The following is a 20,760-nucleotide window of genomic DNA, read 5'->3' on the forward strand; positions in this document are numbered from 1 at the left end:
GCAGGCACACAGGTCATGCATATACACACGGGCAGGCAAACACTGAAATATTAAACAAAAATGAAGGAAACTTTTAAGAGATGAAGCAAACCTCAGGGAAAAATAGCCACCAGGAAATCTGTTTGATTGACATGTCTGCTTCACTATGGCACCCTTGGCCTGAGTATTGACTCGTGTCCCACACTTGATAAGTGGCAAGGGAGCCTTAACAGTAGCCAAATTCAAATATGAACCCCTCAATGAGATACTAGCACCCCAACACACCATTCTCATTATTTGCCAGGTATTTACCACCTTGGGTCTTTCACTGGATAAAGGAGACTTTGACCTATGACCCCAGCCCTGTGCCCAGCTAGCTCCTCAGCATTAGCTCCTCTTCTGATTTGAGCCCATCAGTGACTAATCACACTGCCTAAGTCCAGGGTTCAACGCTGGAAACCCTGTCAAACTTGATGGGTTCACTATTGGCGAGGCATGCTAAGACTTGTTATCTGAATGTTACAGATGAGGAGACATGGTCCAGGAAGGGCAAGGGCTGACATTCCTTACCAGTGACTCACTGCATGACATCACTGTGCGGTGGTAAAGGCACCACCCGTCACTCTGGTGACATTCAGCGCTGATGACAGAAACTGCCAAACACGGGTTAACCTTCCTAGTCACAGAACCTGTAAGCAGCAGAGATTAAGACTTGGACACGGGCTAGAGAGATGCTTCACAGGTAAGAGAATTTGCTGCTTTTCCCAGAACTCAATCATGTGCCTCACAGACTCCTATAACTTAAGCTCCAGGGACCTGATGTCCTCTTCTGGACTGCACACTCACACGTGCACATACCCACATACATATAGTTAAAAATAAAATTTTATATTTTATATAAAAAATTTTATAAAATTTTTTTATAAAACTTGGACCCTCTCACACTAGAGGATATTAGAAGTAGACAAGTTCGTGTGGACACCAGGGAATATACCACACAAAGTGGAGAACAAACTTGGAAGTATCATTTTTGCCATCCCAGCCTATGTCATGTGTCTCATGTGACCGAGGGAATCAAGAAGTGGCGGTTCAGTGCTTGGCCAGCACACCGCAAGAGCTCAGTGTGCACACCACAAGAGCTCAGTGTGCACACCGCAAGAGCTCAGTGTGCTGCGGATAAACCAGATGAAGAAGCCTGCAAGATGACTCTAACTTGGCCTTTACTTGGACTGAGGGGTAGCTGATCTTGCTTGATCGAAATCCAGACTAGATGACACCTAGTGAGGGCAGAGGTAGAGTCAATTTAGAGAATTAAACTGGATGGCAATCACCTTTAAGTCAACGCTCACCAAGTCTAAAGTCCTAGTGCCCACATTATGGAAGAGACGCTCATCAGGGCCAGTTGGCTCCTGGCTCCTGTGTCACCATCAGCTATGACTTAAGGAACTGTAGCAACTCCTAAGCCAGTTTCCTCAGCTAATAACTCATTTCAGAACTATGCTGTCTGTAGTGATTTTGGGGAGTGTCTCACATAGCTCAGACTGGCCCCAAACTCATTATGTAGCCATGGCTGGCTTTGAACTCCGGAGCCCCCTGCCTCTACCTCCCAAGTGCTGGAGTCACAGACATGTGCCACTATGCCTAGGTGGCATTTCTTTAAACTTAGCCAAGAAGAACCTCCAGTGAATGAGTCTGTGTTGCTATTCCAGCAAAAAGGTGCAATGGATTGGGTGTGGTCTGTGTGTTCTCCAGGGGTCCACTGTGACTAAAGTCGTGGTATACAGGATGGCTGCTATTTTAGGGAGGTGGATCCTATTGGGAGGCTCCCAGGTCTCTGGGAATGTGCTTGCAGCAGATGGTTCTCCTGGGATTCCTGGGCAGCTCCTGGTCACTATCTACCATGATGTGAGCAGTCCAGAGTTGACCTGAGCCTTCAAAACTGAGCTAGAAAATAAGGTCAGTCTGGTTTAACACACCCCTCACTGATTACTAGGGTTGATTAGGTCTGTCTGGCTAGGTGGTGTCCCCTTCCTTTGCAACTGTTTCATGCATCTCTGAAAACAAGCCTGTTAGAACTAACTTTCAAGTAACCTCAAAACTGTGGACTAAACAAACATCTTTCTCTTCCTTAACTGCCTGTTATAGTGACACAGGCTGACTAGTAGAAAAACATATTTTCATAAGGGGGAGAATTTCATAAAGGGTAGGTTTTCCACACTCCACTGGATGGCCCCAACCCCATGCTCTTATGGACAGTCTAACTGGACTTAGCAGGAAGTTATAAAACAAAATGGATGAGAGGGGGTGTGCTGGAGGGAGAAAATGGGGCAGACATGATTATATTTCCTTGTATCCCTGTATGAAGTACTCAATAATAAAACATTTTATTCATTGTCTTAACTCACAGCTTATAGTGTCATAAAATAGGTTTTGCATTTTGTTCTTCTTTTCCCCCTAAAAAAAACTAGAAAAGTCCTAAACATACTTTTAGTAAATAACCTAACTCTGCATAAAATTATAGTTCTTCATAAAATATTTATAAAGCAAAGGCATGAAAAAGATACTCTATTTTATTTTATTTATTGTTATTATTTTTTTACAAACAATAGATTTGCTGCAACATGCTCTGGCTCATATTATTGAATTAAAAAATTTAACACATTTCAAAAATATCAAAAATACACTATAATGAGTCTTAGGACTACAATACAACAATGATTGCACAAAAACCAAAGATATGAGCCCACTGTTTGGATGACATCCACTGGCAACAGTGAGAGGAAACCCTACAGCATTTGGGAGAGGTGCATGAGATTTAGATACAAGGAGCTAACGCTGACTGGCCGATCACCGGATGACAGTACAGAGCAGACGTGTGAAGCTGCTTCTCTCAGTCTAGAGAGTGCTCGCCCACGCACAGGGCAGAGTCACTACCCGGAGAGAAAGGCTGACCTGCCTGGGGGTCTGAAGTCAAAAGTGACACAGACAGCGGTACAGTGATGCTGCGGACATCACCAGATGGCTTGGAGACGGGGTCTTTAGTAATCGGTACACTTACCAGTAACAGCCAGTGCTCCCTTATGGAGGTCTCTTCATTAATAATTATTGACTAGGTGGAGACGGTGAGCCTGTGGTTTCCAAGTACCTGCTTTTGTTGAAGGGCTACACAGAAAGAGGAGCACTGTTGGTTATTCAGAGGATCGGCCCGATCTGACTGCCTTGAAAACAGCACTCGTCACACACAGACTGTAATAGCACCCAGAGATTACCAGCTGCTTAGGCGGCTCTTCTGCACACCATGGAAACCAGTTCACTGATTATTGCACGTGTGCGCTCCACAGTAGTGTAATCAAGCCTTGCTTGTGTCAGGAGTAGTCTGCTCAATGACTGGACTCCAGAACGGCACCACAACTTTATTTCAGGTCAGCATTGGGATTTTCAGCTGTTGTCCACTGGGTTAAAATCAATACCTTGACTGGAGGGCACAGACATTCTCCCTTGAAGGGAGCCTCCTGAACTGCACCCACAGCCCAGTGTTCTTCCTTCAGAAACCCTGTTTTGTTTTGAGGAAGAGACTCATGCATACCAGACAGGATCTGAACTCTCTCTGTAGCCAAGGATAACCCTGAATTCCTGATCCTCTTTGCTTTCACCTCCCAAGTGAGGATTTGCAATTGCATACCACTGTCCCACCACACCTGGCTCCACAAAGTCTCTTACATGAATTAAATGGGAGATGCAGGCAGAGACTCAAGAATCATACAGAGGGTGGGCTCCCTGTAAGAGGTAACTGGTACTCTGGACACCTGGAGAACACACACTCTGGGTAAGGAGAAGGGGTCATACTCACCTGACAGCCTATCCAGGTAACAACATCAGCCAATCACCTCACAGCCACAGGAGGTGTGTATTATGTTTTAGGGATTGGGCTATGGCCTTTGAACCCTGTTTTTAATACAGAGTAATGACGGGACGTGAAAGAAAGGCAATTACAAAAACACAACCATTGGTTTGGGTTTGGCCTATACTGAGATTTCTCAACACAACCTAAGGAATCCTGAAAACTCCACCACAAAGGACAGTGGAACTGCAGAGTTCTGCTAACCCAAAAGCAAGAATGTCAAGGTCATTTCAGGCCTGGGTTTTGAGGTGACATTAGTGAATGGGGTGATAAGCAAACAGAAGACAAGGAAACAACGCACATATAAAGACACTTTTTCTAAGACTATGCTACCGAAGTGCTATTTTTTCAAATAACTGATCTCTCGACATCACTGCTGTTCCACAGCTCAAAAGATCTGCGGAGGAGGCTACCTTACGTCATCCGCACCATGGGTTTCGCCTTTATTCTCATTCTCCCATATAAAAATAAGGTGGCAACAGTTTCTCTTCTCACTAACACACCTAGACTCTGCACAAGCTACTGTGTCTCCCCCTCCCCCCAATCAAAGACCTGAGTTCTAACATTTTCCAGTAACTGACAGTAGTTTGACAGAGGAAGTTAAGTGTTCCTGATGACTTGGGGGCTCAGTTCAAATTTTTGAGGGCTAAACATTAGGTAGCCACTAGAGTGATACAGCATCTCCCCACCTAGTGTAACCCTCTGACGTACACATGAGCACAGGGCACAGGGCCTCTGGAGACAAGAGTATCTGTGAAAGATCATCTGTTCTTTAGTATTGCTTTGAACAAAAACTTCCTCTCCAAACATAAAGGAAAAATACATACTTTCAATCTTATATTTAACAATTTGTTTCTGATAAAGCAAATTAAAGATTGTTCCAATCTATTTTTTAGTTATGTAATACTCTAAAACTTCACAGCACATTTTCCAATGAGTAAAATCAAGCAATCCCAAAATTTGTATCAATAAAAAGGAATTAGTTCCTATGTAAACCTAACAGAAAAAGCAAAAGAAATATACAAGAGGCTGTAATTTGCTATGGTTATGTGGAATATGAAAAAATGACAGGTTTTCTGTATGCTTAGCAATTTCTGAGTTGAACAGTCTTTCTTACCCTGGTGTTGAGTACTCTGAACCATGTCAGTGGAATCAGCAGTATTCAAAAGGGTCACACAGTGTCAAATACTCCAGGGTGAGTGTTCAAGTCACTACCACCATTCTAGAAAAACATCCTGCTCTTGAGAGAGGAACAAGTCTGACCTGTGAACTCTGTCTACCCTCATGTTCCTGGTTGGCCGTCAGTCTACCTGTCAAGACTACCTGCCAACTCTCACATCTAGGAAAGGAAGCCAATCCACAAGTAGCTGCCTTGTGATCCTAGTTCCAAGTAGGGATCAGCTTATTCAGGGCTGAGTCTCTTTGATTTGGGGAAGGGAGTCTTAGTTCTCACTCCTTCCCCAACTTCCTCTACAGAATAAAATCCTCCCACCCCAAGTTCCTCAGTTTTCATAGTCTGACATTCAATAGATCAATTTCCACAACCCTTCCAAGTACCCTCAAAGGAGGCTCCGCCCTCAATTATCTCACCTACGGACAAGGGAGCTGGGCTGCCGCTAAGAAGATTGGCTCGAGTGCAGATTCAAAAAAAAAGATTCACAGTCAATGAAAAGTGCTCTCATTACATAACATTATACACATAAATTACCTGCTTGATTGGTTCTGTATCTCCAATAGACATCATTTTGATAGGCTATATTCTCGTAGAGAATGAAAAGCCATGTGACTAGTCACATCACACCCCCTAGTTAGTATGAGACATAAGGTGACTTCTCTGTTACAGAGACCCATCAGCAGCAATTAGTAAAGGGAATCAACCTTCAGTTACTTTCTCCACAGAAACAGTCCTTTTCCTGCCCAGGCAGGCAAATTCTCAAATGATCCTAGGAGAGGAAAGGTTAATGGCAGGTGGCAGGACTGACACAGAATAACATCTGCTGTCTCCCAGCAATGCCGGGAATCCAATGACGGTTCAGTGTGAAGCTTAACACTGATGGCGGTGCAGGCTCATCCAGAACCAGACCCTGACAGTGCTCAACTTTTTGGCTCCAAATTCTACTCCACACATCTATGGTTTGAAACACTGAGGCAAAGCATCTCCTCAAGGTCCCTTCCCCAATATACCACATAGCCCTCCCTCATGCTGTGCCCTTGGGGCAGAATCACAGCGCTGTATCAAACTCTTCCAGAGGCTCAGTCCGGTCCTCTTCACTGGGCTCTGGCTCAGGCCTGCTCTCCTGGTGCTGCTTCATCTGCTCCTTCACTTCTTCTTCCAGGTCACGAGGTACAACAAACTGATCCTCTGGTTCCAGCTGAGTAGGGGCAGCAAAATAGCCAGTTTTCCTTTTGGGTGCTTCTGTAGCCACCTCAATGAGGTTAAGGCTGTCTTCTAGGGGCACAATGGAGCCATTGGAGAGTTTCTTTCCATACAGACAGGATGTGGAGGGAGACTTCTGTAACTCCATCTTGTCTTTGTTCATTGGCAAAAGTATACCACTATTCACACTGTTCTGTCTTCGGATCCCCAAAACCAAGCCTCTAGCATGTTCCTCTGGACACAGGGTAGAGTTCTTTGGGAGAGCAGGGGAGCTCTCAAGGTCTCGTCCTCGGCAGCAGTGGATGTCCACCTCCACCTCTACCCTGCTGCCGTTGCTTATGACCCCTTCCACAGGCTGCTCATCATCACTGTCCAGTCCATTGTCGGACTGATTGCTGGAAAAGGTAGCACAAGAAGGCTGGCGCTGGAAAACTCCTGAAGTGGGTACTGGGTGCAGACTGCAGCGCCTCTCTGGCCTTGGAAGCAAGCTAGCCTCCAGGCCCACCGTGTTGTGCTCATCAGAAGCAGTGGAGCCCACTTCACTGCTCACCTCTGAGGTGGACATCTCGCTGCTGAACTCTGAGGCAATCCCACTACTAGAGGAGGGAGTGGTTGGCTTGGGGGCATCCTTAATGGTGGCAGTTGAAGCAAATCCCACAGTACCTGGAAGAGTGAGTCCATTCATTTCACAGGTGCAGCCTTCCTCACCAATGTTCAAGTAAACCACCATTGCCCCCACGTTGTCCTGACAACCATAGCTCTGTGCTAATGTGCACAGCTTCTTAGCAGCAGCTAACGGGTCTTGTACATGTCGCACTGCATTGACAGCTTCTAAATATGACAAGTGTTCCCATAGTGCTTTGTTCCCCAAAATCAGCAATTCATCTTGAATGGTAAGTGGAGTGGAAGATATGTGGGGCTTGGGGAGGATCCATGGGTAGAGGTATGTACATCCCAGCATCCGGGTACAGCAGGTTACCCCATTCACCTTGTTGTCCTAGAAGTGAGAAAAACAGAAATTCTAAGAAAACACAAATGCTAGAAAGAAAGCATTAGTGATACGCAACTTGGTCTTCTTCTAAGTCACAATGTTTAGGGAGAAAATGGGGCCTGGCATGGGCTTTTGAAACCTCAAAGCCCACCCCCAATGAGACATTATCTCCAGCAAGGCCACACTTACTCCAATAAGGTCAGACCTCCTAACCCTCCTCAAACAGATGCTGAAGCATTAAACAAGTACCAATTGAGCCTAAAAAGAGGAGTCTGAATCTCAACCTCTCTGTTGAGACTGTGACCAGAATGAATGGATTCAACAAGTACCTGGGTGAGTCTAAAACAAGAGAAAAAGGAATTGCCCTGGTTGCAGATGGAATGGTCATATACTGGACACTTTTTTCATATTGATACCTTTTCACGAAAAACAAACACAATCTCTAACATCACTAACATGTTGATTTCATGGCTGCAGTCATTTTCTGAGCGAAGCAAAGACTATGGGTTTACACTTAGAAGAATTTGTCACAAATGCTAAACTTTATTTTCTTCATATAAAATAGAAATAAAAGTACTTCCTTCATGAGGGTTAAAATTATAAATATACAGTACTTGGAAAATAACATGTCTGTGATTAAAATAAACAAAGTATTTTACAATTTCTAGAGCCTAAAACAATTCTAAACATTGTCTATAAAAAGATTATTCTGTGCCAGGCAATGGTGGTATATGCCTTTAATCCAGGACTCGGGAGGCAGAGGCAGGAGATCTCTCTAAGTTTACACACAATCACACACACACACACACACACACACACACACACTATATATATATATATATACACACATATATATGTATATATATACATATATATATATATATATATATATATATATAAATATAAATAATAGGGGCAGAAAGATTATAAGAGCCAGAAGCCTACTACATCTGCTGGGAGATAATATCTTCTTTATATGACAAGAACAACAAATTCATGAACTCTGAAAAACATGGCTCACTAAACAAGACCTGCACAATGACATCACCAAGTGGCACACCAATGTGGACGGGGTAAATCTCATGAGGCCCTACCACTAGATGAAGCTCTACAAGCAACTGATGGCTGCTGAGAGGAGGAGCTGAGTCTTCTTCAGGTATGGCTCCCAGATAGGTTATTTAAGACCAAGTGGTCAGCCCTAAACAAACACATGCATACATGAGCAACATCAAATGGACCTATCAGTATGCATGTGTGTGTGTGTTTGTGTGTGTATAGAATAACTGAAGAAGAGGGTATGAATTTGAGAGGGAGTGGAGGGAATACAGAAAGAGTTAGAGGGGGAGAAAAGGGGTTCGAAATAATATATAATACTCATGTATGAAATTCTCAAAAAATTAAAAATATTTTTAAAAGATTCAGAAAAAAATTAATTACAAAGCAAACAAAAAAGACTCAAAAGCTTATGCTTTCTCAAAATTAATTCAAAATAAACCACAGATTCAAATTTAACAGACAAGGCAACAAAGTTTCTAGAAGATAAAACAGACAAAAGCATGAATAACCCTGGGTTTGTCAATACAATTCTTGATTTAACACTATGAATCAAAAACCAGGCAGAATTTCAGTCATTAAAACTACTCAGGTGTGATAGATGGCTCAGCAGGTAAAGACACTCATCTGCTGTGCAAGCCTGAAGCCATGAGTTAGATCCCTGGAACCCACATAAAGGGGAAAGGAAAGAACTGACTCCAGAAAGTAGTTCTCCGCCCTTCACATGCGGGCTGTGGCTGTGTGCCCCCTCCCAGTTCCTATCATGCATAAACACATAATAATAAATAAATGGGAAAAAACTAAAAACCCTTTTCTTCTAAAGCAGTGGTTCTCAACCTTGTTAAAGCTTTAACATAGCTCCTCATGTTGTGGGAACCTCCCATCATAAAATTATTCTCATTGCTACTCTTCATAACTGTAATTTTGCTACTGTTATGAATCATAATGTAGATATCTGTGTTTTCTGGTGGTCTCTGGTGACCCCTGAGAAAGGGTTGTTTGACCCAAAGGGGTCTCAACCCACAGGTTGAGAACCGTTTGCTAAAGGCACCATTAGGAAAGATAAGCCACAGACTGAAAAATATTTACTGAGCACATATCTAATAAAAGACTTCTTTCTAAAATATACAAAGAAATTTCTTGACAAAGAAGCCGGTGGCTCTCTATAAGTTCAAGGCCAGCCTGGTCTACAAAGTGAGTTCTAAAACAACCAGGGGTACAGAGAGAAACCATGTCTTGAAAAACTAAACTAAAAAAAAAAGAAAGAAAAATCTCTTAACACTCAGCCATAAACAAAATACCAACCCCATTTAAAATGGGCACAAGACATGCATTCTCTTTGCAGTAAACAATGTTCAAATATAACTACTAATTTCAGAAGCAAAAGTTATGCTAATTTCTAAGAGAAGAAAAACTACAAAATAGCTGCTTGACACTTCCTCATACAGAAACAACAGGAGCACAGTGAACTGTGTGCAGTGAGTACAGGTACAGTACTGAGACTGCATCTCAGCAGGTCTTCCTGCTGAGAACAACAAAGCCTGATGCCCTAGGGCCTCACTAAGGTAACCGCAACCTTCACATTACCTGCCGGCCGGCCACTCGCTCAATCACTAACTACAACTTTCACTTTGGCTTTGCGCTAGTCACTACCTGCTCAGTGGACTTTGTTTTATTTTATTCTGAGACAGGGTCTCACTGTGTCATCCTTGCTGTCCAGAACTCCCTATGTAGACCAGTTTGGCCCTGAACTCACAGATTCACCTACCTCTCCCTCCCTCCCCAGGAGTCAAGGCACCACACTAGCCTACAGAGTTTCTTTTAATTCTGTTACTAAAGCCACACGAACTGAAACTTTATCAGAGGATGAACACAATTTATAAGTCATCTGGGGAGGAGACGTGACTGGCTGAGAGCAAGATGTACCTCTGTTATGATGGCTTTCTGATCCTTCACCCTCTGTGCCTCCTCTGGGTCATGCTCCAGGCTGAAGATTTTAGAAAGTGATACTGGCTTCCCACCTCGGCACAGGACCGCTTGGCATGTGCCAACGTTGGCTACAGTCAAGCTAAAACTACTTGTTGGGTCAGCAGTGTCAGGTCGAATGTAGCACAGGAGAGCAGAGGAACCCAGCTTCTGGCCAGCCATTCCTAATTTCCTGTGTAGAAAGAGAAGAAAAAAAACACATGGCAGCTAGTTTCAGAGAAAAAAAGTAGTCATTTACAGCCACAGCAAACCCCTAACCCTCACCCACCCAGGCAGACTTGCTATGGGTGCTGGTGCTGGTGGCGATGGAGGTGGTGGTGACGGTAAAGAACATAGCACTCTCAGCCGACTAAGACTTTAAAGGGGGTTGTATACGGCACAGACGGGGTCATCTCCACTGTTTCTGTGTCTGATCCAAGACTCCCCATTCAGGAGCTTTTAGACTTCAGCACATCAGATGCACGTGGAGGGCCTGATCACGCTAGAGCAGAATGCTGGGCCTGGCCCCACCCTAGAGCTTATGCTGTGGGGCGAGAGGCTGTCCATGTCCAACAAGTGTCTAGTAAGAATGCTGAGAAAGCGGGTCCTGGAAAAACACTTTTTTTTTTCTTGGTTTTTTGAGACAGGGTTTCTCTGTGGCTTTGGAGCCTGTCCTGGAACTAGCTCTTGTAGACCAGGCTGGTCTCGAACTCACAGAGATCCGCCTGCCTCTGCCTCCCGAGTGCTGGGATTAAAGGCGTGCGCCACCACCGCCCGGCTCTGGAAAAACACTTTGAGAAGGAGAGAGACCATGACTCGCCTTGCATTTCCTCCACATACATGGCATTCATGAGACTGCAACCTGGAGGCAATACTAATAATACAGAGCAGACATCACCAGAAGAATCTAGTTTCAAATTTCCTTTTCTTATCTGTTGACTGTAGAGTCTCAGCAAATTCTTTCTCTAAGAAATAAAACTGATAAAATCCCTACCAATTTAGTTTGTTTTGGAAGATAAAGATGAAAACTATGTGGTTCAGTACTCAGTACTTGGCAGGTTCAAACTTAGAGCTCCCTTTTATAAACTTTTCCTGTCAAGTCTCTAGCTCAATCCTACAGAAAAGCTGACTCCTGTACCAACAGCCTGCTTCTTGACACAAGACACAAGCAGCCCCAGCGCCAGGCTCCTCTGGTCTGGACCAGCCAAGCTTACAACCTCAGCACTCTGCATCTTTTAGGCTCTCCACCTGAAGTGCAGGGCAGATTTTCAGGAGTTGGGAAGTGAGGTTCAGGCGTTAATGAGAGAGAAGAGTTAAATAAATCCCAATAATAAGTTTTCTAACACATAAACCTAACAAGTGTCTGTTGGTCTCCTGTAGGTCATCAGCTAAGTCTGGAAAATCTTAGGAAAGTACACAGCCTTCTTCCCCTAAATGTTCACATACATTCAGAAACATAACCTTTAGCATACATGTGCTGGCCTTCCCAGATCCATAACAAAAGTGGGCAGATGACTCCATAGATTTTTTACCACACTCTGCTGATACCAAGAGAATGTGGCACAGGAAGATACAACATCTCTCTTTGATCTTGCATCTATAAGCAATGACCATCAACTTCTGAGATTTACTTTCTATAAGGAAAGTGGAGTTAGGGATTAGTCAACCCACCTGCTTACCTGTGAGATACCAAGAAGGTATTGGCCATGAAAACTGTGTCATTTGTTGAGTGCTGTACTTCTTCCAAAAGCACATCTGCCATCGTACACTGCAGCAGACGAGGGAGTTCCTCATTCCGGTCCCCATCAAACATGCCATACACAGCTCCTACCCCCTCTGCAAAGTTATCCATAGCCAAAGCAGACACACACAGTCTGAAGAAGATGAGAAATATAGTCGCCTCTTCAGTGAATGTTATTGGGAGGTCACTAGACAAGACAGGCAGCAGCTGACAGGCAGCATCGTAAGGAAAGGGGATTCGGTCATAGTCACGGGCTGGTAATGGTGATTAAGAACACATTTTATAGCTAGGTGTGATGGCGCATGCCTTTAATCCCAGTACTCAGGAGGCAGAGACAGGCGGATGCCTGAGTTTGAGGCCAGCTTGGTCTACAGAGTGAGTTCCAGGACAGGTTCCCAAAGCTACAGAGAAACCCTGTCTTGAAAAACAAAACAAAACAAAAAACTATTTTTGTCAATGCCCTTCAGTCAAAGAGAAGCAGAGCATACCTGCCAATGAAGCTGGTTTATGCTCCTAGTCCTAAGGAAGAATGCTCACCACAGAACCCTGGGTGTATGGGCAGAAGGTACAGGAATAAAACTTAGTATAGGAGGTGGGCTTTGGCTGGGCCACTCTGAGGAAAGTCTGTGTACAGGAGCAAAGGGCCATCTCTGATAGGGGCAATCGGAATTCAGTCCATTTATATGGCTGGGCCTTGCAATAAATTTCACTCATAGGAAAGAAAATTCCATCAGAAAACCTTAGAGATGTTTAGTGCTTTGTATACTGCATGTCCATTTTTTTCTTTCTTTATCATAGTTTTAGAAGGATCTTATCTCATGTTGGAGTTCTGAGACTTATGTTAGGAAGACAGACAGGACACGGTCTAGCTGTGAAAACAGAGCAGGCCTAAGGTGTCACAGGCTGCCTTTTCTCTTGCTGGTCTCCAGGGCCAATATACTCACTTATTTCTCTGCCCTGCCATCTCAGCCAGTCCATGGCTCCAGAAGGTTGATGTAACTGTAGAATCTGTGGTTGGCAAAGGCTTCTGGTCAATTTTCAGGGTTGTGATATGGCTGCGGGAGGTGAATAAGGGAAAATTAAACCTAATTCTCTTTTGTATTTTATAAGAACTATCAAAACAATAGTATTTTTAGAAAATAAACTTTTGACAGACTAAGATGCATTTCCAGAGACTGAATGAAAGTGGGATAATGAATCTGTGGCTTTGATGTAGGAGAATAAAAAGTGGTAGGGAAAACAGATGCTGAATATAGTTTCAACTTATGCATCACAAAGATCTCTAGGCTTCTACCAAGTGTCTACTTATTTTGAGCAATATAAAGAGATCTTAAAACAATATAGAGGTATTATTGCTTAGATGTTACAATGTGACTTGTGCCACCAGACATGTATGCCCAGCATGTAAAATAATTTAGTATGTAGCTCAGTAGAAATGAATCAAAGAGAACAACCTAGGAGTGTTCTGGCCTAATCCATCTATTCCTTTAATTAACTGAGATTTCCATAGTCCAAAGATAACCCACCGATGGCTGAAACACAGGGATTTGATTCCAGATTTTTTTTCCTACCTAAACATGTCCAAAGTCTTGTGTTCCAAAACCAGATTTGTATTTCCTGTCAGATCAAGGTCTTGCAATGTAGCAGGCAGAGCCTCTGGAATTAGTATTTCTGTCAAGTCATTGCAACTCAGGTCTACAAACTGAGAAGGAATACAGAAATCAAAGGAGAACACATTATATTACAATCTCTTCTAAACACTCAATCTTCTCACCTATAGCCTCAAATGGGAACTTAATTTCTTTCCAAAAGCAAATTAAGTATAGTCAGATTTTAAACTGAGTATATGAAAAGAGAACAACACTCATTCCTTATGTATAAACAAAAGGGGAGATTTAACCATATTCATGGGCAGCACATATTAGCTTTGCAAAGCTATCAAAAGCTATAAAAGATGTCTGCTCATATTGTTTGAGTTGTAGTTTTGTCAATACTCTTCAGCCAAAGACCTCTAGGGCACACCAGTGGTTAAAGCTGGTGGATTTTCTCTGCAGTAATATAGAATGCTCCCCATGGAAGCCTTCAGGTGTACAGGGAAGAGAGTGTGGGAAGGAACCTAGTACAAAATTAGGGCTTTGGCTTGGCCATTTGACAGAGAGTCTAAGAAAGTTGAGTACTATACCCAATTGTAGCATAAGGCAACACAATTATAAAGTTCAGTCTCTCAATGGAGCTTACTGGTGGAGAAGAGAAATTAACTCAAGAGAAAGTCTTGAGAGAGGAAGTAGTCTCATTCACACTCCTTAAATCTTTCTTACAAGAAAGACACCTCACTCCCACCCTTGCCATTCTGCAGTGAGGATGTCAGGCTAGCTCATGCACATACCTGGATCTGAGGCAGCTGCAGAATCTCTGGGAAAATACTAATGTTGTTGGCATGTGCAACAAGGGTGTGCAGTCTTTTGCAGTTCGCTATGGTTGTGGGAATGGCTTTAAGCTTGTTCCCACTTAGGTTCAGTTCTTCCAATTGCTCCAATTTATTTAGTTTGCTGAAAAAAAGAAACATCAAAACACCATTCTGCATCAGGAAAGAGCAGCTGCCATGTGGTGACTACTGTATAACAGCCACAGAGTAAAGACACTTGATTCACTGCAGAAGACCCTGAGAGAAGGAGCCACATGGTTCACCATCATGACCAAGCCTGCTATTTGTCACCATGACCTCCTAGCATTCAGTGTTTTACACCACTATGATACTGAGCAAAGCCGTTTACATGCTAAGCAAAATATCTTAAGTCTGACATTAACAAATCCCTCTAATTTCTTTGGAAACAATAAATGTGAAGAAAATTTGGGATACAGATCACCAATAATACTAGCAATCTGAAAGATTTACTATTTTAATTTCACTTCACTTCCTACCAGATTTCTCAAAATGGATTTTAGATTTTTTTTTTCTTAAACAATATTTGTATTTGCCTGCATGTGCGTTACACAGGTGCCAGGTGTCATGGAGGCCAGAAGAGGGCATCAGGTCTCCTGGAGCTGGAGTTGTAGGTGGCTGCAGTTGTGAGCTGCCATGCACATGCTAGAAACCAAACCCCAGTCCTCTGCTCCCAACTACTGAGCATCTCTTCCAGTCCCTCAAATGAGGACTTGAAGTGAATTTTCCATTTTACCTTTCTAACAGATCAGTTTCTACTGCTGGAAAATTCATACTTTTCAAGTACACTTCCCTACAAGACACACAGCTACATACACACAAAAGAAAACTCATATTTTTAATAAGTAAGCTTAGAAAATTATTTTCTTTTGTACTGATAGTAAACGTACACTCAAGGAAACTGGAAAATAAAGACAAACAGAATATTTGTGTATGTGTGTACACAACTTTATGTGCATGTGCTAGTGAATATACACTTGTGTGTGTGCACAAATAGAAGCTAGGCGTCGACACTGGGTATCTTTTGGTTTGAGGGTTGTTTATTTTGAGACAGGGTTTCCACTAACCTGAAGCTCACTGATTTGCTAGACTGGCTGGCCCGCAAGCTCCAGAGGTCCTCCTGTCTCTACTTCTCAGGGCAGGGATTGCAGGTATGTGCTACCACAGCTAGTTTTTTATGTGGGTTCTTGGAACCTGAACTTAGGTCAAGTTTGTACAACAAGCACTTTACCACCTGGACCATCTCACCAATTCCTCCAAAATCTTTTAATCCAACTACTATACATAATCACATAATGAATACTCTGTGACAAGATTTACAGAGTCAGATGTGATGACAAATGCCTATAAATGGTAGGCTAACACTGTATTATGAGCTTGTGCCCACTTGGACTCCATAGTGACACATGTCTTTTAAAACTAAAAGTTATACAATTGCCTTCTTAGTTTTAAATTGTATTTCAAATGTGTTCCCAAGGCCAACCTCATTCTTTTCTACTACTCCCAGGCTAGGTTCTTCTGACTTGTGACCATCAACACAATACCCCTAATCCTAAATCAGCTGTTTAGTAAATATACAACTGTCCTGAGGTTTTAAAACCAGGGCTGATGGGTCGGGGGATAAAGGTACTTGTTGCCAAGCCTGACTACCTGAATTTGATGCCTGGTACCTACATGGTAGAAAGAGTAAGGACTTGTGGACATACATTATCACCTGCCTATCCCAAAGGCTTGGATTGTAGGAGCCAGAGGTAATGAAAACATCAAGGAAACGGTGTTTTCCAGACAAAACATACAATATCATAGCAAATATGACAGTATACACAAGACCTGCACAAGCTCAAACTAACAAAACCCCAGTTTCACAAGGGGAAGGTGGGCAGGAAACCCTCATACTAGCTGAGGAGCTACTGGCATTTGATAGCTGCTAGGAGAAAGTCAGTTGCTTTTATGATGTGATCTATGCTAGGTGAAATGAGGGCAGGCCTCACTCCCTGAAACTAGATGGTCATTACAAACTGGATTCTATAGGAATTAAAAAGAAAGATGGGAGACTAGAGAGATTAACCAAGGAAGGAGTTGGGGTATGTATGAATGTGTTCAAGATACACTATATTAAAGAATAAAACACCATTAAAGTCAGGCATTGTACCCCACGCCTTTAATCCCAGAATTTTGGAGGTAGAGGCAAGCGAAGCTGTGTTAGCTCAGGCCAGCCTGGTCTAGATATTGAGTTCCAGAATATCCAGGGCTACATATTTATATATCATATTATTTTTGGAGGATAATGGGTAAAGAGAATGAATGATAAAGTATAATGACACATGTTTATGAAGGTGCCATAATGAAACTCATCATTTTGTATGCCAACCTAAAAAACTTAACAAAGAAGAAAATATTATTTTTAAATGATTTATTGATATTTTATTGCACTGGTGTTTTGCCTGCATGTGTGTCTGTGTAAGGGTGTCAGATTTCCCGGAACTGGAGTTACAGACAGTTGTGAGGTTATGTGTGTCTGTGTAAGGGTGTTGGATTCCCTGGAACTGGAGTTACACATTTTAACCATAATTTCTTTGGCTAGTCATATTTCACCAGCACCAAATTATTAAGACAAGATTTTCCTGCTGAGCTAGTGAAGTCTCAGCACCAGCAAATCAGAAGTGTTATGGTCAGATAGCTATAATGGAATGCAGAATTGATATTTTCCTGTCAAATGATTACACTGCATTCATTCACCTTGCAGGAAAGGTCTGCAGCTGGTTGTTTGCGAGGTGCAGGATTCGCAGGTGTGGGTGCCCGACCAAGACAGGTATGCACTGGTCTGTCAGGAGGTTGTTGGTCAGGTACAGTAGCTGCAGCACACTCAGACTCTCCTCTCCAGCACACGCAGAAGGCAGAGACTCCAGACTATTTGCAGATGCATTCAAGTATCTGAGACTGACAGAACACACAAAGAACATTATTCCCTTTGAGTCTGTTACCTTCTTAAGTAGAAACCATCAGGCCTATTCCCAAAGTCAAGAAAACTTTTCTACAGATAGTTTTCTCTTAATATATGCAACTCAAAGCTTGGTGACAAGAAGAAACATAGGCATGGTTATTTTTCTACCATTCTATAATGGCTGCATGCAAAATCACCTATTTCCATTGCAAGGACACAATTGAATACCACCTTTAATATATGTCTGAACTATAACATTCAAAAAATTTTGTCTCTTTGTGACACTATTTATTTAGCTAATCCCATAATACTCTGATATCTACATAGATTATCTACATAGAGAACAATTCTGTACACATATTATAACCACTGTAATGAAAATCTTGGATTCTTATCCAATTATTTCCACAGTGCACAGCTCTAGAAACAGAATTTATAGGATCAAAGGATACAGGTATTTTTATAATGGCTAAAGATATACTGCCCAGTTGAGATCCAAAAAAGTTAGATCAAACAGCAATTGTGCCATTTCTTGGTGTTTTGGCTAAGATCAAGTACAAATTGCACTCATACAAGAAGAATACAATCCATATTTTTATCTACAGTATAATTCAGTTAATCTTTGTCAATCTAACGAGTAAACCATGGTATAATTTTAATAATCTTCCAAATACAATGTTTGTATAGGTAAACTATCCTCAGTGAAAGAAAGCATCGTTAAACTTGTGTCTTCCTCTGTGTGTGTGTGTGTGTGTGTGTGAGTGTGTGTGTGTGTGTGTGTGTGTGTGTATGTATGTATGTGTGTGCGTGCGTGTGCCTAGGCAAAACAATCTTGAGTATCATCTTCAAGAACGCCACCCATGGAATGGTGACATGGCTTACTTAAATCGTAAAGGTTCTTTCTACCAAGCCTGACAACCTGAGTTTAAACCCCAGAATCCACTAGGTAAAAGGAGAGAACTGACTCCACAAAGTTGCCTTCTGACCTTCACATGTATACTATACTGCATGCATAAACACACCTGCATACATATACACACAAAATAGATGTAACTTTAAAAATGCTGTGTACCTACTCGGAGATGGGATCTCTCACTGGCCAAGGATTACCAAGTAGGCTAGATTGGCTGGCCAGCAAGCCCCAGTGATCCACTTGTCTCTACCACATCTGTGCCAGAATAAAAAGCACACACTGACATGTCCCACAATTTAACGTGAGTTCTGGGTAACTGAACTCAGATCCTTCTGCCTATAAGGCAAGCACTTTACCAACTGAACTCTCCCCCCATTTGAACATATGTGTTCTTAAATATACATGCTACGTGATCAGCATCCCTAACGAGCTTTTAAGCCTGTGGAAGACTGTGTGTTCAGCTCTGACAGTACTACATTAAGGAGATGGTTTCTTTCTTATTTGTTTGTTTGATTTGCTTTTTTGAGACAGGGTTTCTCTGTGCAACACTGGCTGTCCTAGAACTCACTCTGTAGACCAGGCTGGCCTCGAACTCAGAGATCTGCCTGCCTCTGCTTCCCAGGTGCTGGGATTAAAGGCGTGGGTCACCACCACCTGGCAGTAAATGGTCTCTTAATTATCTTCAGGCACTTAAAACTACATTCTGTATTATGCACAACTTATTAATTACCAACTTCAACATTTCACAGAAACATGCCCAAAAGAAAATCTCCCTCAGTTTCATTTATTTTTTTCTGCTGTTGTTTTTTATTTTATTTGAGGATTATCCAGCTAAGAGTATTATGCATTTAGAGATGTATACACTAGAAAGCAAAAGACCTGTGGGAACATCTCCTGTGACCCTATGTCAACTCAACATAGTTGCTGCTGCTCATCACCTGTTTCCCCATCTCTAAACTCCCTTCTTCATAATGTAAAAGACTATCATTAAAATCTTACTTTATTGGGCTAGGAGATCACTAAATTGTAGAGCATTTACTTAACACAAGCAATACTCCGAACTTAATCCTAGCACCACAAAAAAAAATCTACTTTTTCTTTAAAGATGACATTTAGATAAACCTAACTATAAGTTTTAAGACAGGAAGACATACCATTTACATACTAATTTACAACAAGATAGCAAATGATACCTTGTAGAAGGACATTAACTTTAAATGCATGGTTTTCAAAGCAGGTAACAAATGTTCTGGAAATCAAGAGAATATAACTCAAAGTTCACTTGACAGAGCTAGCATAAAACTGGCTTTAGTAGTATGTCCTTTTTTTTCTCAATGCAAAAGCTAGAACTTACCAAAGGCTCTGCCTGAATACAATTCCCCTGAACACAGGGAAAGCCTGAGTGCCCTCCTGCGGGAACCGTTCACCACAGAAGTAATTAAGTATTTGATAGTTTACTATGAAACTGATTTTATATCACAAAAAAATTGCAACTAAGCAACTAAGTCTCTGCTTCCAGCTGGACTATCAGGTAAACTGTAAACCCAGAAATCACTCCAAGGATAGGCCGGTGCAGTTTATGGAGGCAACGCCTGTGCTCCTCTGAGGAACTCACTTTAAGGCTTTGGAGAAGAGAGTGTCTGGCAGCCTGGAGAGAGTGTTGTGCTGGACATCCAGCACCTCGAGTGGAATGTGCTCCACCAGTGCTGGAAGGACGTGGACGTGGTTGTGTCCTACCATCAGCTTCCGGAGACTCAGACTACTCAGAATTCTAAGGAGCAACAACAGAAAATAACAAAAGCTTACTTAAATCCTTTTTAAGTCTGCTATAGGCCAGTTAATTAAAATCAGTCAACTAACAGAAACCTTTTTTTAGAATGTACAACTACTGACAAATGACTGAGCCAAGAAAGCAGTCACAAAAATCACCCCACCCCCACCCAGAAGTCCTGGGTGAGATCTTGAGGACAAGTGGTCCAGAGTCTAAACTAGTGGTTTTCAACCTGTGGGTTGTGACCCCCAAATGATCCTTTCACAGGGGTCGCCTAAGACCACTAGAAAACACAGGTATTTACATTATAATTCATACCAGTAGCAAAATTACAGTTATGAAGTAGCAATGAAAATGATTTTATGGTTTAGGTCACCACAACATGAGAAATGTACTAAAGGGTCACAGCACTGGGAAGGCTGAGTTGAGAACCACTGACTCAGCAGTTCTAGAATAAAAACATTCTGACTTAAGTCTAGACAGAAATAAAGTCTAGACAGCATTTATCAATACTAATAAACTCAGTATGTTTATTAATATATTACATAATGAAATTTTTATTACAATAAAAATGACTAAGTGTTTAAAATAAAAGACTAGACTATTTAGCCATGAAATCCAAGCAGAGTTGGTGACTTGCCAAAGATATAATGACCTGTGAAAGATCCCTGAAATGCTATCA

General features: G+C 42.2%; 1 protein-coding gene across 2 annotated transcripts in view; it reads right to left on the minus strand.

Annotated features, from left to right (window-relative positions):
- Positions 1 to 2,531: 2,531 nt before the first annotated feature.
- The window catches only part of Phlpp2 (PH domain and leucine rich repeat protein phosphatase 2), a 73,223-nt gene continuing 54,994 nt past the window's right edge, over positions 2,532 to 20,760 (minus strand). For both annotated transcript variants that reach the window (XM_038313098.1, XM_038313099.1), the window contains exons 12-19: positions 19,923 to 20,078; positions 17,190 to 17,390; positions 14,394 to 14,556; positions 13,579 to 13,709; positions 12,952 to 13,062; positions 11,946 to 12,140; positions 10,228 to 10,459; positions 2,532 to 7,254 (exon numbers count right to left, since the gene is read on the minus strand). In XM_038313098.1, the coding sequence (XP_038169026.1) occupies positions 6,103 to 7,254; positions 10,228 to 10,459; positions 11,946 to 12,140; positions 12,952 to 13,062; positions 13,579 to 13,709; positions 14,394 to 14,556; positions 17,190 to 17,390; positions 19,923 to 20,078 (2,341 nt within the window). In that variant the 3' untranslated portion in view covers positions 2,532 to 6,102. The remainder of the gene's footprint in view (positions 7,255 to 10,227; positions 10,460 to 11,945; positions 12,141 to 12,951; positions 13,063 to 13,578; positions 13,710 to 14,393; positions 14,557 to 17,189; positions 17,391 to 19,922; positions 20,079 to 20,760) is intronic.

This window comes from Arvicola amphibius, chromosome 15 (genome assembly GCF_903992535.2).
Source record: "Arvicola amphibius chromosome 15, mArvAmp1.2, whole genome shotgun sequence".
Taxonomy (NCBI): domain Eukaryota; kingdom Metazoa; phylum Chordata; class Mammalia; order Rodentia; family Cricetidae; genus Arvicola; species Arvicola amphibius.